Source organism: Lynx canadensis, chromosome D3, assembly GCF_007474595.2.
Source record: "Lynx canadensis isolate LIC74 chromosome D3, mLynCan4.pri.v2, whole genome shotgun sequence".
NCBI lineage: Eukaryota > Metazoa > Chordata > Mammalia > Carnivora > Felidae > Lynx > Lynx canadensis.
Genome location: NC_044314.2, coordinates 48426453 through 48446138, shown reverse-complemented (window position 1 = coordinate 48446138; position 19686 = coordinate 48426453). Strand labels below are relative to the sequence as shown.

Below are 19686 nucleotides of genomic sequence, written 5' to 3'. Positions count from 1 at the left end.
TCCACCCCCCAGGAAAGGGGAGGAGCCTCTTGTGCCGAGCGGGGCGCGGTCGCGGTCGCTAGGCCCCACCGCAGCCGGTCAGCAGTCGCCGGTTTAAGCGCTGAGGGCGGCGGGTCACGTGCCGGACGGGGTGGGGGCGTGGCACCAGGAAGCGGCCTCCGCGCCCACTCGGATCGCCGCCGCCGCCGCCTCCCGGCCTGACTCGCCGCGCCCCGGTGCCGGGCGCAGCTTGCCCGGCTCCACGCTGGCGGCCGCCCCCGGACCCCCCGCCGCCGCCGCCGCGGCGCCCGCTATGGGCCAGGAGGACTACTATCTGGAGCTGTGCGACCGGCCGGTGCACTTCGAGAAGGCGAACCCGGTCAACTGCGTCTTCTTCGATGAGGCCAACAAGCAGGTCCGGGCCGGCCCGCGCCCTCCTTCCCCGCGCGGCCGGGCGCACCCTGCCCGCCATCCCCCGCGCCCCCAGCGGCGTCCTGCGCGCGCGCGCGCCCAGGCCGGGTGCTGGGGGACCAGGCCTGGGGCCTCCCCTCCGGTCCCGGCGCGGGACTGGCACCAGCCCCGTGCTGTTGGGTGGGCCGAGGGACCAGGCGCCACCGCGGCGGGGCCTTTCTCCTCCAAAGTGACAGCTGGGTTGATCCCGAACCTGCGCCACCGACCCTGCAGCGCCCTTTGGCCGGTGTGGTCGGCCGTTAGCTCGCCAGCCCTTTCTCGGTGCCTTTGTTGTGTTTGTCATTAGTTACTCTTGCACTCACGGATTTAGTCGTTGAGATTGGCTTTATTCTTGGAATTTTGGAAACGGAGGGTGGGGGAAGCAGTGTGAGGAGTAATAGGGTGTGCTTAAGTGTATCAGTGGCGCCTTTGCTGAACCGGATTAAAATTTGTAGCCTCGGCGACCCAGGCCCGGTTTTGCACAGTGGGTGGCACTCACAATGGTTTAACCTTTTTGGCCTCTGCTACTCCCTTGCCCCTTAAAATTCTTGTGAACACCAGGTATCTGTAGATGAATATGTGCCACCTTAGTTGAGCTGAACCAAGAGTGGGGTGTGGTAGAAATAATCACTTGTTAGGCTGGTGTCTGTGTCTAAAGTCTTTTAAAGTTCATGCTATTAACGTTGCTTCTTTTGCCTCCTAGGTTTTTGCAGTTCGATCTGGTGGAGCTACTGGGGTGGTAGTTAAAGGCCCAGATGATAGGAATCCCATCTCATTTAGGTAACTATTGACATTTACAGAATAACTTTCATGTGTAAATAAAATGATGTTTTTCTCTTTCGTCTTCAGAAGGTGGTTTTAAAAGTTTGTCCTTTGTCTTCCCTAAAAGTTCTGAAGTCTGTACACATGCAAATCCCTGCCTCTAGGGAGAGGGAAGCAGACACCTGCCAAGCAGACACCTGCGAGCAGTCTCCGTGGCACACATCAGTACTTCATGTCAGAGTGAAATGTGTAGAGTAGTTGTCTCTTGATTTGGGAATCAAATGCTCCAACATAGGGTGCCTACTTCCTCCTACTTGAAATTAGCAAGGCAGTTTATTGATGTGTCCATTTCCGGTGTCTTGGCGGAAGAGGGCCTTCATTTGCCTGTGGCCCAGCTCTTTCCAGAGTATGTGGTAGGTGGAGGAAGTTCCTAGGTTAGTGTTTCCTGTATAATTATATTAAGAAAATCCCAGCTTCCGCCAACGGTGACTGGATGTCCCAGTGTATGCAGGTTGAACCAGTATAATTGCAAATAGCACTTCCTTTCACTTTCTGAAGTGCCTTGATTTGGTTGATAAGTTATCTGGTCTTCGTTCCTGTGATTACAGGAAGGGAAAGTGTAGTGGGGGCCCTCGATTCAGTGGTGACTTAAATTTTTTGCAGGTGGCCTGTGTTAATAAGAACGAGTTTTTGAAGTGGAAAATGAATCATTTGTTTGGCACACACTGATTGCAGCCCCCCTCCCTGTGCTAGGCGCCAGGCATGTGAAGGTTTTGAATTAGCCTGGCGCCCTTTTGGAGAGCTCATAAATGTAGTGTGGGAGACAAGTGTGTAGACACATTCTGTCGATTGTGAGAAAATGCCGTAATAGCACTGTGTTCAGAATTGGGGCACACAAGAGAGAGGAGACATTTATCTTGGGGTAGGCTGAGGAAGACCACTGCCTCGGATGGGGAAGGCCTCAGAGAGGAGGGAGTCTTTGAGCTAAACTTTAAAGCTTGAATGGAATTATTCTGAGTGGGGAAGAGAGATGGCCTTTCAGATGGCGAAGAACGCCAGAGTGCAAAGCTTAGCAGGCAGGGTTTTTGGGGGATTACAGGTCTGTGTAACTGAGATCAGGTGTCCTCGCAGGGAAGGAGAGGTGGGGGTGGTTTGGCCCCTGGCAGGAGTCAGCTTGAACCTTATGTATTCTGCTATGGAATTAGGGCTTTATCTTATTGGAAATTGTAAGATGGGGGCATGGCACGATCTTATCAGCGTTCGGAAAGATCACGCTGTTCACAGCATTGACCTTGGATTACCTGGGAGCATGTCAAAGTCAGGGGTACCACTGAGCGTCGACTGCAGTAGTCTGAACCGGGCATACCCAAGGCCTAGTAGACTATCACATAGGCACTTGGGAGGTGCTTGGGAAGGTCTTGCATAAGTCTTGGTGATCATTTGGGTGTGGAAAGTAACAGTGAGCCGCTGATCCAGATTTGGGGGCTTGGTAGGGTTTGAGGAGGAAGATACTGAATTTATCCTCTTTTAAATTTTAAGTTTTGATGGCAAACATTTTAGCAATTTTGTGTATTTTTAACAGTTGTCTGGTGGTATAATTAACTGCATATATTTAATGTATACAGTTGATGAGTTTTGACATGTTAACCATCACCACAGTCTTTAAGTTTGCTTGTGCGGCCCTGTAATTCATCCCTTGACTTCCTCTTGTAAACATCTGTTTGAGGCCCCGTAAGACTCCGGGGGTTGGGAAGTAAATGGGAAAGCGTAAGCTTGGCTGTGAGAGCATGGTGGGCGGGGGAAGGTGGTGGTTGGTGGAGAAGGTTGCTGGGTGGGTATTGCTTATTTATGTCCAAAGTGACTCTCAGGGGAAAGTGCACCTGTTCTCCATTCTTCAGTTACTTGTTAACCACAGTGTAAATTTCACTGGCAACTTGCTGCCAGTTGGATTTTGTTGTTTGAAAAGAAGTCCTGATAGTGTCAGAAACATAATTTTCAACTAAGATCTGCTGCTTTCTGAGTATTTAACTTGCCTTTTCTCACAAATTGATAGATGCTAGAATTCAGTTCTTAACTTTTTAACTCACCCCCTTTTTTTCTTAAAGAATGGAAGACAAAGGAGAAGTGAAATGCATTAAGTTTTCCTTAGAAAATAAGATATTGGCTGTTCAGAGGACCTCAAAAACTGTGGTAAGACATGCCTTTATTTATTTAAAAATTTTTTTAAATGTTTATTGTATTTTTGAGAGAGAGAGAGAGCAAGAGAGCACGAGCGGTGTAGGAGCAGAGAGGGGCAGGGAGACACAGAATCTGAAGCAGGCTCCAGGCTCTGAGCTGTCAGCACAGAGCCCAATGTGGGGCTCGAACTCATGTACCAGGAGATCATGACCTGAGCCCAAGTCAGTGCTTAACCGACTGAGCCACCCAGGTGCCCCTGTTTATTTTTTTAAAGTTTTATTTAAGTAATCTCTACATCCAACGTGGGGCTCGAACCCACAACCCCAAGATCAAGAATTACATGTTCTACTGACTGAGCCAGCCAGGTGCCCCAGGACATATCTTTAAGTACAGAGTAAAGGAAAGGACATTAGAAGTACACTTAGAAGAGAATGAATTACAAAAAAACAGCTAAAGGAAGCATTTATTATTTTAATGTCCTGAAAGTTATAGTTCTGTTGTACTATTTGAGCCTTGGGAATTCTTTTTTTTAAATTTTTTTAAATGTTTATTCATTTTTGAGAGACAGGGCATGAGCAGGGGAGGGGCAGAGAGAGAGGGAGACACAGAATCCGAAGCAGGCTCCAGGCTCCGAGCTGTCAGCACAGAGCCCGATGTGGGGCTTGAACCCACAAACTGTGAGATCATCACCTGAGCCAAAGTCAGATGCTTAACTGAGCCACCCAGGCACCCCGAGCCTTGGGAATTCTTGAAGATGAGAGAGACATTTCAAGGGATAAATATTTGTGACCTTAGTTTGTCATTTTTGACTTAAAAATGTTTTAAAGTAATTTGGAACCTCAGGCAACCTTGGATTGATTGGTAGCAGCATAGATCATGTGAGTTGTATTTTTGGCAACTTTGTGAATTAGCTTTAATGGAGTAACTCCATTTACTCACTGCTTGCATCTTTGAATGCTTGATCCCCTAGGAACAGACATTCAAAGTTGGAGCACCCGTTTGGCATTTTCACTTTCCTAAGCATTTTCACTTTCCTAAGTATTCACCGTCACCATTTGTAAAGTAGAGCAAAACCTTTTGGAAACAGGCAGAATCTGATTTCCCCCTGTCAGTATTAATTGCTAAAATTGTTGGAAAGCCTCTTATAAGAGGCAGCAACACATTTCTCTGGAATCCATTGGTTTTCGGTATCAGTTTCTAAACTAACTGGATAATTGGATTAACTTTTTTTTTTAATTGCATTGGAAGGGGACAGATTGTCCAAATTGTTTTTTTTGGTTTTCCTGCCTTCTATCCGGTTTTTTTTTCCGATCACTTTTTAAATTTGTCTTTTGTCTGTCTGGTGGTATGCCAGTGTCTGTTGGCAGTATGCTGCTTGATCCCAATTTCTCCTTGTGGTTTTTTTACTCTTCAGGATTTCTCTAATTTTATCCCGGATAGTTCTCAGCTGGAATACACTCAAGAGTGCAAGGTATGAGCCCAGATCCTTTCCCGGCTGCTGGCCATCTCACTGTGTGGGTGACGTGGGGGAGGGGCAGCGTGCCCTGGGAATTGCCAGCACACCCTGGGAGGCAGGCTGAGCCTTACACTGACTCCTGTTGCACGCTGGCTCTGTGACTTGGACAGTTTTTAAAGTTTTTTTTTTTTTTTTTATGTTTATTTATTTTGAGAGAGAGCACGCGGGCATGGAGGGGCAGAGAGGGAGAGTGAGCATCTCAAGCAGGTTCCACACTGTCAGCACAGAGCCTGACTTGGGGCTGGATCTTGAGAACCGTTAAGCTTGTGACCTGAGCCGAAATCAAGAGTGGGATGCTTAACCCACTGAGCCACCCAGTCGTCTCAGTTTTAAAAGCCTGTTTCTTCTTTTATAAGATGAAATCGGGAGGGTTAAATGGGTGACAGGACGTTAATCGCCCAGCTGTGGGGGGCGGGGTGTCGGACCCTGGATTCCTTTCATAGCGGCCTTGTAGGGGGTTTTAGGAAGAGGAGTGTTTTCCCCTCTCCTGATGATGTTTCCTTTCCTTGATTTGTTGTCCTTGTGTCCTTCCACTTTCTTTCCCCAAGTGTAGATTCTAATCGGTTTTAATTAGATTTGCTGGGTAGCATAAACGAGGCGAGGCGGTGGGGCTCAGCTCAAAGCAGCAATGTGACACTCTGGAAGGTAACAGAAGGTGCTAGTGGCTGGGTATGGCTTTTAGCAGCTTCACAGTGGTTTTGCTAAATGGAGTTTAGTAAATGGAGTTTAGGGTGGGCTCTGTGACAAGGAGAGGCCCTTCGGCCCACGAACCGAGCCCCTCACAGACCTCTGGATCTGTGCGCCGCAGAGCCCCTGTCCTAGCCCTGTGCGGCCTCAGGTTTGGGGCACTGCTGTGCAGCAGGGGAGGCGAAGGGGTGGGCTCAGGGCCCCAACCCCATCTTGGTCCGCACTCACTGAGAACCTTCTAAGCCTTTCTACTTTTATAATGCATGTTTTTAGAATACAGCTAAGAGAAAGTCACCTGACCTTTGATTTTCCTTAAGGAAGAAGTTGATATCTGTGTGTGCTGGTCAGTTACCTTTCTGCAAAATTCAGGCTTTTCCCTCTGTTCTTGAGAAGGAATTAAGAGGCAGGTGCTTTAGTGAGGCATCCCAGGTGGAAATCTGGGAATGTTGTATTGAAAAGAAAGTTTGATTTCTTAGTAAGTAATCAAATCGGGTAACTTTTATTAAAGAGTGTGAGAAGTAGAGTATTTTAAGCTTTTGAAGAGTTGTACAAAAACTAATTAAAAAAAATTTTTGTAATCCTTTTCAGACCAAGAATGCCAACATACTTGGATTCTGTTGGACCAGTTCTACTGAAATTGTCTTCATAACAGATCAAGGAATTGAATTTTACCAGGTATTATGTTGATCACTTCTGTTTGCTGGACAACGGTCTGTGATGGCAGTGTGGCAGCCTTCTGAATTCACTACTGAATAGACATTTTGAGATTCTAGAACTTTAGGTTTTTGTTTGGGTTTTTGTTCTTTATTTCTAATTACAAGAAATGCATGTTTTTTATAAAACGTTTAAACATTACCAGGCTATCTGGAAGGTAAAAGTCCCCCCATAATCCCTAGAAATAACTAGTATGAATAGTACGTTTTTCTTTGTTTTCCTACATACATGCAAACTTCATTTTTTTATAAAAATGGGAATGTTGTATATGAAGTTGTGGCTGGCTTTTTTTTCATAGCAGTGGGGCTTGGACATTTGTCCATATTTTATTCTGAGTAGTGTTCTGTTGTGTGGGTGCACTCCGGTTTAATTAAGTCCCTGTTGATGAACCTCTGGCTTGTTTTCATTTTTCTGTGATTGTAAACAATTCTGCAGTGAACATGCTTGCAGACATTTCTTTATGTTCTTGGGTGAGGCAGTTCTTGGAAGGGGAATTACGGCACAGATACGAACATCCGAAAAGCTGAACAGATATTGCTAAATTTTGTCCAGAAGTTTGCTCTGTGACTTCCGGTATAGGGATATCTTTTTCCACATTTCTGCCAGAACTGCATATGATGAGTCCATAGACATATAGTCTGGGTATTAGCCCTTTCTCAGGTGAGATGGTTTGCAAATACTTCCCGTTGCACAGGCTGCCCTTTTGCTCTGTTGACTTGACTTGGTACCTGCCTTGTCTTGTAATATGTTACAGCTGCCCGACCTGTTGAGCATGCTTCTGAATCTTTCAGTGGAGCTAATCTAGAAAGTGTTTGGATATTCTCGGGGTTCAATTTTGTTGACCTAATGAAAGCAGTATAATTTAGAATGTACAGATGGAGAAAATACACCCGTTAAGCAAAATGTGAGATGTTAGTGCTTTGCCATGGGGCCGTCCTCAAAACCTTTGTAATGACCACCAGAAAGAAAACAAACTGCACAAATCTCGTACACATAGAAGGAGAGTTTTGTGTATATGGTAGCGTGGATAGGATCACCTGCTTTCCCGAAGGGTTCCTTGTGGCAATCATATACTTTTCTGCTCTCTGTAGTGGAAAAGTGTACATTCATGTCATCTAGATGGTCTTCAGATCTTCAGGAATAAGTTAGAAAGAGGACTCTAGCATATCCGTTTCATATCTAAATTGTCAAGAAACCCATGCCTCTCCACCATGACTTCCATGTCGGTTCTGGAGCACAGTGTTCTAGGAGCATTCGTGTCTCGGGGCTCTATACAGTGTTCCTTAATTTATCCGAATATTTAGAGTACATTTAAGACCTGCCTCAACCGTAAAATACTAGGTTTGCATGCAGAGTCTCACGAACACGATTGTTAGCAAAAGGGAGCTGCTCCCAGACTCAGTGCTACCTGGAGTCAAGACAGAGCCAGGTGGAAGGCAGGTGCTACAGGCTGGGTGTGGGTGATTCAGTGCAAGGGATCGTTGAGGGCGGGGGGTGGGGTGCACGTTTGCTTCCACGGGTTGGAGGAGGGAGTATGTAGTCTGGACTCTTGGGTGGATGATGCCTGGAGAGTGTGCAGGCTCTTGCGGGGAACTGGCCTGCCTGGGCTGTGACTGCATAGCGGTGTCTGAGCCGTATTTTCTCCTTGGTCAGGTATCCATGCTGCCCGCCTCTCAGGGTCGTGCTGTGAATAAATGAGCCAAGATTGGTAAAGCACTGAGCGTGGGGAGCAGTAGCTGCAGCAAACAAAAACCTGTGCAATTTTACTTAGTGGTTTTTTCCAGATTTTTCTTGTTTTCTTAATTTACCATCAGTCGTCTTCCATTTTGCTGATTTTAAAATAAAGATTCTGTTTCTCGAACTTTGCTTCAGGTGTTACCGGAGAAACGAAATCTCAAACTCCTGAAGAGCCAGAATATCAACGTGAATTGGTACATGTACTGCCCTGAGGGTGCTGTGATTCTGCTGTCTACCACAGTCCTTGGAAATGTGCTGCAGCCCTTTTATTTTCGGGTAAGAGTGAGCCTGTCTTTAGGAAAAATTCCCTTTCCGCCCTCCCATCCTGTTCCTCTAATATACTAAGGTGTCCCTGACTTCAAAGGGGCAAGTTTCTCCAATAACCTCACCACTTCTGACCACTAGAGGGCACACTGTACCATCCTGTCACGGCCAGGAATGCCTCGTTCTGTGGGGACAGACTCCAGGGAGTAAAGGACTTAGTGGGACTTTGGAAAGGATGGAGAGACAGAGTGTGTGCCTGTCCTCCGTGGTTTTATGTAGGGAATGCTAAAGCATCAAAGAGGTTTAACCAGCTTTTCCTAAAACTTGTATCACCCCAACAGGCTGGCACTATGTCAAAGCTGCCCAAGTTTGAGATTGAATTACCAGCTGCGCCCAAGTCAACTAAACTGAGCCTTTCCGAGAGAGACATCGCGATGGCGACCATGTATGTCTGTCTTTTGAGAGAATTCCTTCCTGACATTGCTTTTGGTAATAGAAGTAGCAGAAGTGCATCATAAAAGCACAGCACTTTCGATAGGTGCCCTTGGAGCACATGATAAAGACTCCCGCTTTCCCGTTCAGTGTCTAGATTTTATGAATGGAGAAAACTGGTCATCAGCTTGGCATTCTTTTCTGATTCTTCTAGCTTTGTGATCTTAGGGAAGTTTTTTTCCACCATTCTGGTCTGATAAAATGAGAACATTGGACCAATTTGTTGTTTAGGTATCTTAGTTCTATAATTTTTTTTTTTTTTTATTCTGTGAGTAGTTGAAGGTTATCTAGGACTTTTATTTATTTATTTATTTTTAGCTAAAACATATCCTGCTGGCTTTAGAGAACATAGTTTATCTAACAAACATGGAACTAAATTACTTATGTAGGAAGGTATCCTCGCTTGTAAATGCAGAGTATCTCAATTTCTAAGCTTCATTATGGAAGTTTTAAACACACCATAATAGAAACCGATGCAAAGAATACCTTATGTACCCATAACCCAATTCAAAAATGTCCAAATTTTGCTCCTAAATTACTTCTTGGATTCTTCTATGGCCTAAAACAGTGGTTTTGAACTTTAACGTTCTTTGGGAGTTAGAATGCCTTTTTTTTTTTTTTTAAAGGCCATCTACTGTGGCATCCCAGGTTAGAGAACAGATACAGTGAGAGCAGTCCTCACCCAGTGGCGGCAGAGACCCACTCCCTTCCCTCTGGTCTCATCCCTGTGGCAGACCGAGGACAGTGTCAGCCACTGGAATAGCAATGTGCATGCAGGAACTGGTCACAGGAGCATTTCTTCCATGAGGCTTATAAATGAAGAGTGATTATATTTTCCTGTTATCAAGGAATATACTCTCATTACGTAGAACTTGGAAGATACAGAAAGTTCCAGAAAAAGAAAGTGGACTCAGTTTATTACTCAAGGATAGCTATTAACAACATGTGTTTCTTTCTAGTAGTTTTGGACATTGTGCAGAAGTTTGTCTTCCTTTTAAAGTGCTGTGATGGAGCTCTATTTAGTTTTGCATCCCCGTTTTCACTTTTATATAATGGCCTTGGGTTTTTTTTTTGTTTTTTGTTTTTAGCTGCACTTTGTAAATATTTTTGTTGGTTGTGAAATATTGTTAGGGAATATGTCATAATTTACTTAACTCTTATGGCCTCATAATTCAGCATTTAGAATAGAGGAATTTCAGATGTCCTGTGTGAAGTCTGTCTCTTTGTTCTCCAGATACGGGCAGCTTTACGTTCTCTTCTTGAGGCATCATTCTCGGACCTCCAATAGTACAGGAGCGGAGGTAGTCCTATATCATCTACCACGGTATATTTAATGCTGTCCTCCTTCTCCAGTTTTAAAATATGAACTAAAGCTTGTCGATCTATGTTTTGACCTTTCTGTTATCCTACAGAGAAGGTGCCTGTAAAAAGATGCACATATTAAAGTTAAATCGGACGGGGAAGTTTGCCCTAAACGTGGTGGATAACCTGGTGGTCGTTCATCATCAGGATACAGAGGTAGGAGTTATGTGTGGGTGTCTGGTCTGTCAGTGTGGCTTAAGAGTTAGGAAAATTAGGGCGCCCGGGGGGCTCAGTCTGTTGAGTGGCCGACTTCAGCTCAGGTCATGATCTCATGTTCGTGAGTTCGAGCCCCTACATCGGGCTCACTGCTGTCAGCACACAGTCTGCTTCGGATCTTCTGCCTCTCTCTGTCTCTCTGCCCCTGCCCTGTGTGTGCTCTTTCAAAAATAAATTAACATTAAAAAAAAAAAGTTATGAAAATTGACAAAACATGCAGAACAGAGACTAGAAAGTACTTTCCATGCTAAAGCTTTGGTCTTCCAGATGCAAATGAGTTTGGTATTCTAGATGGTTGAGAAAAAAACTGATTCCCTGTCTACTGATTACAGTTAATTAAAAACTATTCCAGAAAGTAGCACATGAGGGTATTTGACTCTGGAACAATTATTTGGTTGGCTCAGCCAAGCTGGGAATTTACTGCAGAAGCACAGTCTTGCATGAGCACACAAGCTTTGTATTTCCTTTGTGAGTACAGATAATGCTAGGTGATGATTTTGAGGCTTTGTGGCCCAAGAGAAAGACTAGAACGGGTCCTGCTTTTTTTTTCTACATGGTTAGCTGGGTATCTGGTCACAGACAAGCTCCTTGTGTCCCGTGCCTCCCGCAGGGTGGCGATACCCTTATCTTGACTAATGAAGGTATTTCTAGTCGAAGTGAAAAACATCTGCTGAAATCACTTGGAGCTCTTCAAGGGCAGCCTGTCATAAACGCCAGGGGTGTGTGTGAGCGTGGGGGACAGTGTAACAGAGTCGTGATATCACAGCAGACTCCTCCCCGCGTAGAACCAGCCTGCGGGGGTGCAGTGCAGGGCATGCAGGCTCTGTAAGCTGATGGGAATGGAGGGATCTGAGAGAACAGAAGGGACGGGCCAAGTCATGGCTTGTTTCGGCATCAGAGTCTTACTTTTTTCCACTTCAGACATCAGTGATATTTGACATCAAGTTAAGGGGAGAGTTTGATGGCACTGTCACCTTCCATCATCCGGTGCTTCCGGCACGCTCGATTCAGCCCTATCAGATCCCCGTGGCAGGTAAGGGGACCTCCGCGTAGTGGATGGAATGAGGGGTACACACAGGGGTTCCCAGGCCCCTGTGCTTTTGGGGGGGGCTTTGTGTTCCTTCCAGCATCTTCCTTTTCCAGGGCTAATAATGTGAGCATTAAAAGAGTAGGTTGTGTCAAATGATTGTCTTGTGTCTCCTGCTTATGTGGCCTGAAGGTAACCGCTGGTGAACTGGTGGAAAGCCAAATCTAGACGTTAACCTTCAGCTCCGTTCTGGTTGTTTGGAACCAGTTAGAAGGCAGTCAGGTTCAAATTGGCCAGTTACAACAAAACAAATGCCAGGTGTGATCAAAATCATAGCCTGGGCAAAGATTAATAAGAATTCAAAAGTCCATTGAATCTCTGGCCTCCAGAGCGTGGGTTGGTAAAGCATTTTTCACAGCTAAAGGCTTTTCGTCATGTTTAACCCCCTAGGTTGTAAGCCCCATGCAGGCTTGTAGCAGCTCTGTATCTTGCCTGCCCCGTGCTGCTGCAGGGTGTGCCGTGGGGACGCGCTTGGTAGCCGCTCTCATTCCCCCTTCTGCTGTTGGTCTGTTCAGCTGTTCGTTTTCAAGCAGACTACACATCAGAATCACCCCGGGGGCTTTACAAGGGCACCCGCTGTCACCTGAGAGCGGTCAAGTCCATGTGATTGGCAGCCAGAGTTGAGGCCCGCGTGCAAGAACTTCTCAGGTTCTAGATTCAGGTGTTCTTTGCCTTAGCTTGTCTGGGCCCTTCCCTCTTTTGAGTGGGCTGTCCAGAATGACCACATTTTCCAACCAGCTGATTAAAACCTGTCTTCTGATTGTCCCTGGGTAATTGGAGCAGAACTGGGAACGATGTTTAATTTGCAGGGCTGCATTTCTCAAGTTTCCCATGGATGCACGGGCAGTGCAACTGGGAATTAAGAGTCCCTGTCATGTGACGTGTTTGGGGTCTGTTTCCTAGAGGAGATCTCTGTGCCTGGACCTACCCTGTGCAATGGGGAATTGAGCTAATTATTTAGACAAAGCACAAAGCACTGTTATTTGAAATCTTCTCAGTGACTGGCCTGGGGATGTGATTTTGAACCATCCAGGACTTGGTGATTTACTGTGTAAATGAAGACGAGTCCTCTTCGGTTATTACAGAAGAATGAACAACTCTGAGTCTGTCGTACTTTCCCCTTCTTGGGAGGCCATTTTCACGGATTGTTCTCAACTTCCCCCTTCCTCCTTAGATGCGGTATCAGTGGTACAAGACAGTTCACTCCTTCCTTATTCAATTGTAGTCGAATCACCAGTTACTGAAGGCTTTAAAAGTACTGCATTTCACCCTCTGAGCACTGGTGTGGGCAGTATTTCCTGGTGGCATTGTCGTTGCACACTTGTGTTTTTTCCATTTGCAGGTCCTGCTCCTGTGACCAGCCAGTCTCCCATCCCGTGCAAACTCTGTATCCTTTACAAAGGCCTTACTGTTGTGCACAGAAGGGAAGATAGTACCCCTCTTTGTCTTGGTGTGTGAGAACAGTCCTGCCTGGCAGCTGTGAATAACCTGAATAACGTCTTGGGAGCTCCCCTGGGGGTGCTTTCCTCACCACCTGGGCCTGAGTAGCCTCTGCAAATAGGGGGCAGGCGAGTGCTAATCAGAACTGGGTTTGTCTTTGGTTTTTATCCTGCTTTACCATTTCCTATAACATGCAGATTCTTCATCCTGGATTGTCTTTCAGCCTGACATCATCATCAGCGCAAGCCAAGGTGGGTCAGAGGGGACAGTCATCACGTTAGAAAATAGTTACTTGTTGGTTTATGATGATACTTGTAGCCAGTAACAGGTTCAAGGTGAATCTGACAAATGACCTCTTCCTTCAGTCTTAGGAATGGGAAAATTTTTCACTTTATACTCTGTTCTCTACTGTTCTGTTTTATCCTGAGCATATACTATTATTTTTTAAATGTTTATTCTGAGAGAGAGAGAGGTAGAGATTCCCAAGAAGGCTCCATGCTGTCAGTGCAGAGCCCAATGTGGGGCTTGATCCCACAGACTGAGATCATGACCTGAGCTGAAATCAAGAGTTGGACACTTAACTGACTGAGCCCCCAGGCGCCCCGCTTATATTAGTTTTATAATAAACAACTAAGAATGGCTATTCCCCTGCTTCTAGCCCATTTAGGTCTGTCCGTTCTGAAAAGCCAGACTCCACAGCACGGTGTACAAGGCCCTCCCTGCCCTGTCCTTATCACCCCCCATCCTACCCACGTGTGTCTTTGCCCTTTTCTGTTCTGTTTGCATAGAAGTGTGCTCCTGCTTCCCACTGTGCTGGGCAAGCTCCTTCAAGATGCTAGCTCTCTCTTCCTGGTAACCCCCTAGCACCTGTATCTTCCTGTTGGGAGTACTTTCCACATTTGTCTTCAGTCATCTTGTGTATTCTCCTGTCTTACCCACTGGGATTCGCAAGAATTTTCGAGGTTTCCACTGCATGTAGAATTCCCCTCTCCCTTCTCCATCTGGAACAGTGCTGGCTCTGGACCAGCTGCAGGAGAATTGAGAAGGGGACCACTCAGGTCATCTTTAATGCAGTGTTGAATTCTCTCTTGGAACCCCAATTGAGGAAGGCACTACCTGTCTACCTGGCAGTGTGGGTGTTCAGGAAATTCATGGATTGGTGAATGCATGAATTATGAACTTCCCTTGGGAGCCTCTGGAGTTACCTTTTGACTTGAAGAGCCAGTGCGGGAGAAACCAAAGTATAGGACCAAAGTAAATACCGCACGTTGACATCCTTTTCTACCTTCAAGGTTAAGAGGGGGCTGGGTGTGGGGACAGAAATGCTCTGAGTTGATCGAAGACTTGTCACCCGCCCTTATTTCGGGAGCTACACCGTTGATGTCCCTCTGATTGGAGAGGGTGACCTTGTTGGAGGGAACCGTCAAGCGGGTGGTGGTCGTTTGGCTGGGCGTCCTTCTGTCGTCAGGTGTGTCCTGCATTCCCTGGACTGCCCTTGGGTTAGTAACAAGAGGGTAGCAACAGTGCTTTGCAGGACGGCCCTCTCCCCCGCCCCCCAAATGAATGTTTTAGGGGAACCATCTTTTGGGCTTCTGTTCTCGTTTGCATCCAGTATGAAATTTGCTGCCTCCTCAATCCAGGTTACCTCTGGAACCTCCAAGTAAAGCTTCAGCCTATCGTAAACCTCTTGCCAGATAAAGGAAGACTGATGGACTTTCTCCTCCAGAGAAAGGAGTGCAAGATGGTCATCCTGTCTGTCTGTTCGCAGAGTAAGTGGACAAGTCCTTCCCCATCGGACTGATTCCAGTACTCGGCTTGGGCTGCCCACACCCTTTATTGGGAGCTGGGCCACATTTGTCTGCTTTGTCCATAGTGTGGAGCCTCATTCTTCACTTGAAGAATGAATTATTTAACCCCCTGGAAGGAAAGACCAGGAAACAGAAAAATGACTTACAGTGACTTGGGTAGAAAAGCTAAATTGGATGGTTCCAGCAAAAGCAAAGCTAACTGTGGCGCACTTGATGGTAATGAGCTAGCATCTCCAGCCTTAAAACAGTTCCCAGAATCCAAGTCACTCACTGTGTATGTGTCTACTTTGAGCACTTTCTACTGAAAGCTTCTGTAGCTCCTTTTCCTAGTAACCAGGAAGGGCTGGTGAGTGATTTCCAGTCTCCAAATGATACCCTTTCTCTGAATGCTCCTTGAAGGTATGTTTGCCTGGTAACCCTTTGAGGTTAGTTACTTCTGTGCTAGCAACTGTCTGAATTCTGAAGTGGATGTAAAGTCACTTGACCTGTGTGAACATTCTTCCCAGTGTTGAGCGAGTCAGACAGAGCAACCTTACCTGTGATCGCCACGGTTTTTGACAAACTCAATCACGAGTACAAGAAGTACCTGGACGCCGAGCAGAGTTACACGACGGTAAGCTGTGTGTGTGCTGGGACAAAGGGCTCTTCTCCACCCCCACCGCCCAGTGTATTTCCTAACCAACTATAATGCGAGGTTCTGGTGGGATAACACCACTGGGGTGTGCGTGCCAGGTGGCAAGGTGGCTGTGTTGGGGGTCAGATTCAGAGTTTGTGCCTCCCCTTAGCTTGAGTCTGCGTGTCACTTAATGCCTTCGCTTGTTTTTAACCTGTGTTGAATCTTACAGATAGATCCTTGGTCTTATCTGTTTTGTGGATAAGAAAAGCAGTTTCGGCTTTGCCTTACTTTATACATACTTCTGCCTGGTCAGAGCCTGGACTGAACAAATTAGGCGTATAATCCTTTTGCCGCATCTTCTTTCTTTCCTTTTAGGCTGTAACAGCTATAAAATTAACACTTATGCTGGCATTCGGTCAGCGTCCTGTCAGGATAGTGATGACGTATTAGCACCGTGCTTCCACAGAGCGGGTTCACGTGTTTGTCGTGAACGGCTAGAAACCATTGACGTGGCCTGTAGCCAGGTTCTGCTATACTGTTAGGATGAGCGGAAGGACGTATTTCACTTCAAGGACCTAATTAGTCCTGAGGCTTAAAACAGAAGTGGTTTTAGGCAGTAACGAGGAACCCAGAACTGCACTCCCCTTTAGCTCCTCGGGGGTAAGAGAACTGACGCAGGCTACTGAAGGCTGAGTGACCTCGGAGTGCACTTGTCCCTGTCCTGTGAGACACGCGAGGGGGGCTGGGTTCTTGCAGAGCCTCCTCGGCCTTGCTGCTAGTGTACTGGGCTGTGGGAATCCGTAGGTCTGACCCCAGATGGGTTTCTGTGCCTCACTGCTCTGGCTCTGAGTCTTTTTAAACGCATGCCGGTCAGAGCGTGGCACCCCCCCCCCCCCCCGGGGCAATGCTGGAGCTTCCCCAGCCCGCACCATCAGCCCTGGGGCGAGCTGCTCTAGAGAGTTTGGGGAAGTCGTCCGTCTTCTCCCAGAAGTCAGCAATGTTTGGGTGGCCTTGTTGACCACTCGGAAACGCACACATCCAGCCTTACAAGCGGTATTCTCTTACTGTGTGACCAGTACACCATTCCATTTTTATTAGATAACAAATACGAGAAAGTCCGTGATTAAGAAAATGAGGGATTTTAAGAGGTGAGAAAAATGTGTCTCAAGCAGAAGCGGACTTCTGCTTTTTTAGCTCCATGTGTGAATGTTGGCATATTTTCAAGATGACCAACTCTGACTTCTAAACCCAGCCCCAGCCCGCACAGGAAAAATGGTTTTGTCCACGTAATAAGTGCCATCCTCTGCTCGTATCTTAGGAGTTCAGTCTTCTGGGAGTCCCTAGAAGCTGACGAGAGTCCCGTTTGCAATGTGTTGTCTAGGCAGTAGAAGCGGGGCCGAGCCGGTGCAGCCCGCTTCTCAAGAGGCCGGTGCGGACCCAGGCTGTGGTCGATCAGTCTGACATGTACACCCACGTGCTGTCGGTCTTCACGGAGAAGAAGGTGGGTGACGGAGCCTCCAGCCAGAGATCTTATCTGCAGGGAACTGAGGAAAGCAGTAGAACTCCTAATGTGATTTAAAGAACTGGAGTTCTCTTGGGTGAAGACCCAGTGCTAATAGTTTGGCGTCTACTAGGCCAAAACGTGACCGTCGACGGGGGGAAGTTCTGGAGGGATCTGTGCAGAACCCGTGAACAGCACCGGGCCAGAGGCGCACGGAAACAGGGCGGGTGGGTAGACAAGGAGCTGCAGGTGGCCTCCTTGCGAGCGTCCGGTTTTGAGACTACTCTTCTTTTCTTCTGTAGGAGATGCCTCATAAATTTGTGATAGCCGTACTGATGGAGTATATTCGCTCTCTTAACCAGTTTCAGATCACAGTACAGGTACTTTCCAACCATTTGTGGTCCCAACTTAGAGGAGCGGGGTCTGCGTACCAGACTCCGAAATCTGAGTGACTCTCCCGACATCACCGTGTCGGGCTCAGGCGGGATGATTAGTGTTTAATCGCGCATCCTGTCAATGCATAGGTGACAGAAACCTTAACCCGTCACTTAGAATAGCTCCATCCTAGACACACCTGGCCTCACGCATGTTGTAGCTGGGTGACCGGGAAAGTCTTCTCCTGTTTTTGTCCTCAGCACTACTTACACGAACTTGTCATCAAGACGCTCGTGCAGCACAACCTCTTCTACATGCTGCACCAGTTCCTACAGTACCACGTCCTCAGTGACTCCAAGCCTCTGGTATGTGGCCCCAGGCTTTTACTTCTGGGATTAAAAACTTCAGATTTAACCGTCTGACATCTTATGCTGAAGCTGGTGTGAAAACATGTCTTTCAGGCTTGTCTGCTCTTGTCCCTAGAAAGTTTTTACCCGCCCGCTCATCAGCTGTCTCTGGATATGTTGAAGGTAACTCTTGCTACGTCCCCGTTTTAAACTGCATTCACGTCTCTTCCTGTTGCCGCTGCTTACCTGGACTTCTCTCCCCTTCCAGCGCCTCTCGACAGCAAACGATGAAATAGTAGAAGTGCTTCTTTCCAAACACCAAGTGTTAGCTGCCTTAAGATTCATCCGGGGCATCGGCGGCCATGACAACATTTCTGCACGAAAATTTTTAGATGCCGCGAAGCAGACTGAAGACAACATGCTTTTCTATACTATATTTCGGTTTTTCGAACAGCGAAACCAGCGTTTGCGAGGGAACCCTAACTTCACACCAGGTAGGACACGGCAGTGGTAAAAAGGCCTGGGGCGAACACAGACTCAGGGTAGCAAGAGAATGCTGGCAGGCTAGGAGGTGAGAAGCCTTTTGGGAAAGTTCCCCTAAGGAGAACTGCGTGAGCTTTTTTACAAAGAAAATCCCATGACGGTGGTAAGAGGAAAGTCAGAATGCCAGTGGAATCTGAATTAGGCTTTGGAACCTGCAGTGGACGCGTTCTGGGCACAGCTCAGGCCTGAGCGTGGGTCTGGGAATGCTCCTTTCTGAAGAATCAGGAACGAAACAGGAAAGGGCGACGAAGGGTTTAAACAGCCTCAGGCTTATTACTCACTCTTCTCTGCAGACTTGCGAAACCTGAGGCATCCCCTCCTTTAGAATGGGAAGGAACATGTCCCTTTTATTTCAGGCCTGACGACTTTTTGTAGCTTAGCGAATGGTGCAAGATGGTGTTACCTGTGACAGGTTGGCCTCTCTACTTCTCCCCAAGCAGGTGGGGATTTGCTGGGGTTGTGAAGGTGCCCAGCAGCCATGCACGAAAGGACAACTCAAAAGCTTAGGAAAACAAAGTATTTTATGAAAGAAAAATAAGTTAAAACCCAGCATATGTATCTATGAGCTGTGAAGTCTTCATTCTTTTTTCCCTTTTGTGCCACATCTGATTAAATCTGCATTTCTTTTATAGGAGAACACTGTGAAGAACACGTTGCTTTTTTCAAGCAGGTTTTTGGAGACCAAGCTCTCATGAGGCCTACGACATTCTGAAATCACTTGCTAGTTTTTTTATATATATATAAAAATGTGTACAAAGTTAATTTATTGCATTAATAAAGCTCTTTAAACTACAAAATGTTATAGTAAAGTGTATCTACACCATTCTCAAATGTTACTAAAAATACGGTATAGAATCTGTGTGATGGCTTACTCCCAAACAAAAGGAAAAACATTGCATTGATTGGCCTTTAAAAAGTGTCAGGGAGCAGATCCCACTCAGCCATGCTAGTGTCACCTTCCGCCTGCCCAAGAGTTAGGTCTGGTTCGCAGAGAACTGGAAGGCCCCGCAGCGTCCCGGGGCTGCCTTCCGATTCCGTAATGCTTCTGATTCACGCGTCACATTTGCATTCCTGAGTTTAAAAGCACTATGGCCGAAGCTGCTGCTGTTAAGTAGCCTGATGTCTGGTACCGTCCAGTGTCCAACTCGGCCTCGACGGTGCAGCCACTGTCCAGTGAGCGGTAGGCTGAGCGACCCACAGACACAGTTCAGAGTCCCCGACCTCGCAAGAGGGCTAGAAATTTAGGAGTTGTTCTCGCTCTGTACCTTTGTATTGCTCTTGAGTGGCCAAGCTTTTGGCTTTATTTATCGATGGGCCTGTGAGGGATTAAAGAAAAAACTTCTGGATTATTTCTTCAGTAGAAAAGGAAGGCGACAGGGTAGTTCTGTTATAGTACAAACTTTCTATCCCTCTGAGATTCAAAAACCCCAACTCCTCATGTTCCCTATCTCAATGCTTCAACTTCTTATAAAGCTCAAGTCAAGCAAATTAGTACTGTTGTCCTTTCAACCACAGGTCATTTACAGAAGCTGAGGTGGCCGCAGAAGTAAAGAGACCTTAAGGGTAGTCTCAAGACATGACCCGAGGAGCAGAGGGAGCACTTTGCTGGCAC

At 46.8% G+C, this 19686-nt stretch overlaps 2 protein-coding genes across 3 annotated transcripts in view; one reads left to right on the top strand and one right to left on the bottom strand.

Annotated features, from left to right (window-relative positions):
• Positions 1-222: 222 nt before the first annotated feature.
• On the top strand, positions 223-18871 carry RMC1 (regulator of MON1-CCZ1). The gene is made up of 20 exons (XM_030336626.1): positions 223-394; positions 1133-1209; positions 3297-3381; positions 4784-4840; positions 6161-6247; positions 8159-8299; positions 8629-8732; positions 10014-10103; positions 10192-10297; positions 11279-11390; positions 12787-12831; positions 13082-13135; positions 14525-14653; positions 15199-15305; positions 16690-16809; positions 17112-17189; positions 17445-17549; positions 17646-17714; positions 17800-18025; positions 18707-18871. The coding sequence occupies exons 1-20, from the start codon at positions 293-295 to the stop codon at positions 18784-18786; spliced, it is 1974 nt and encodes a 657-aa protein (XP_030192486.1). The 5' UTR covers positions 223-292; the 3' UTR covers positions 18787-18871.
• The window catches only part of NPC1 (NPC intracellular cholesterol transporter 1), a 54396-nt gene continuing 53287 nt past the window's right edge, over positions 18578-19686 (bottom strand). For both annotated transcript variants that reach the window (XM_030336624.1, XM_030336625.1), the window contains exon 25: positions 18578-19390. In XM_030336624.1, coding sequence (XP_030192484.1) covers positions 19308-19390 — 83 coding nt within the window. In that variant the 3' untranslated portion in view covers positions 18578-19307. The remainder of the gene's footprint in view (positions 19391-19686) is intronic.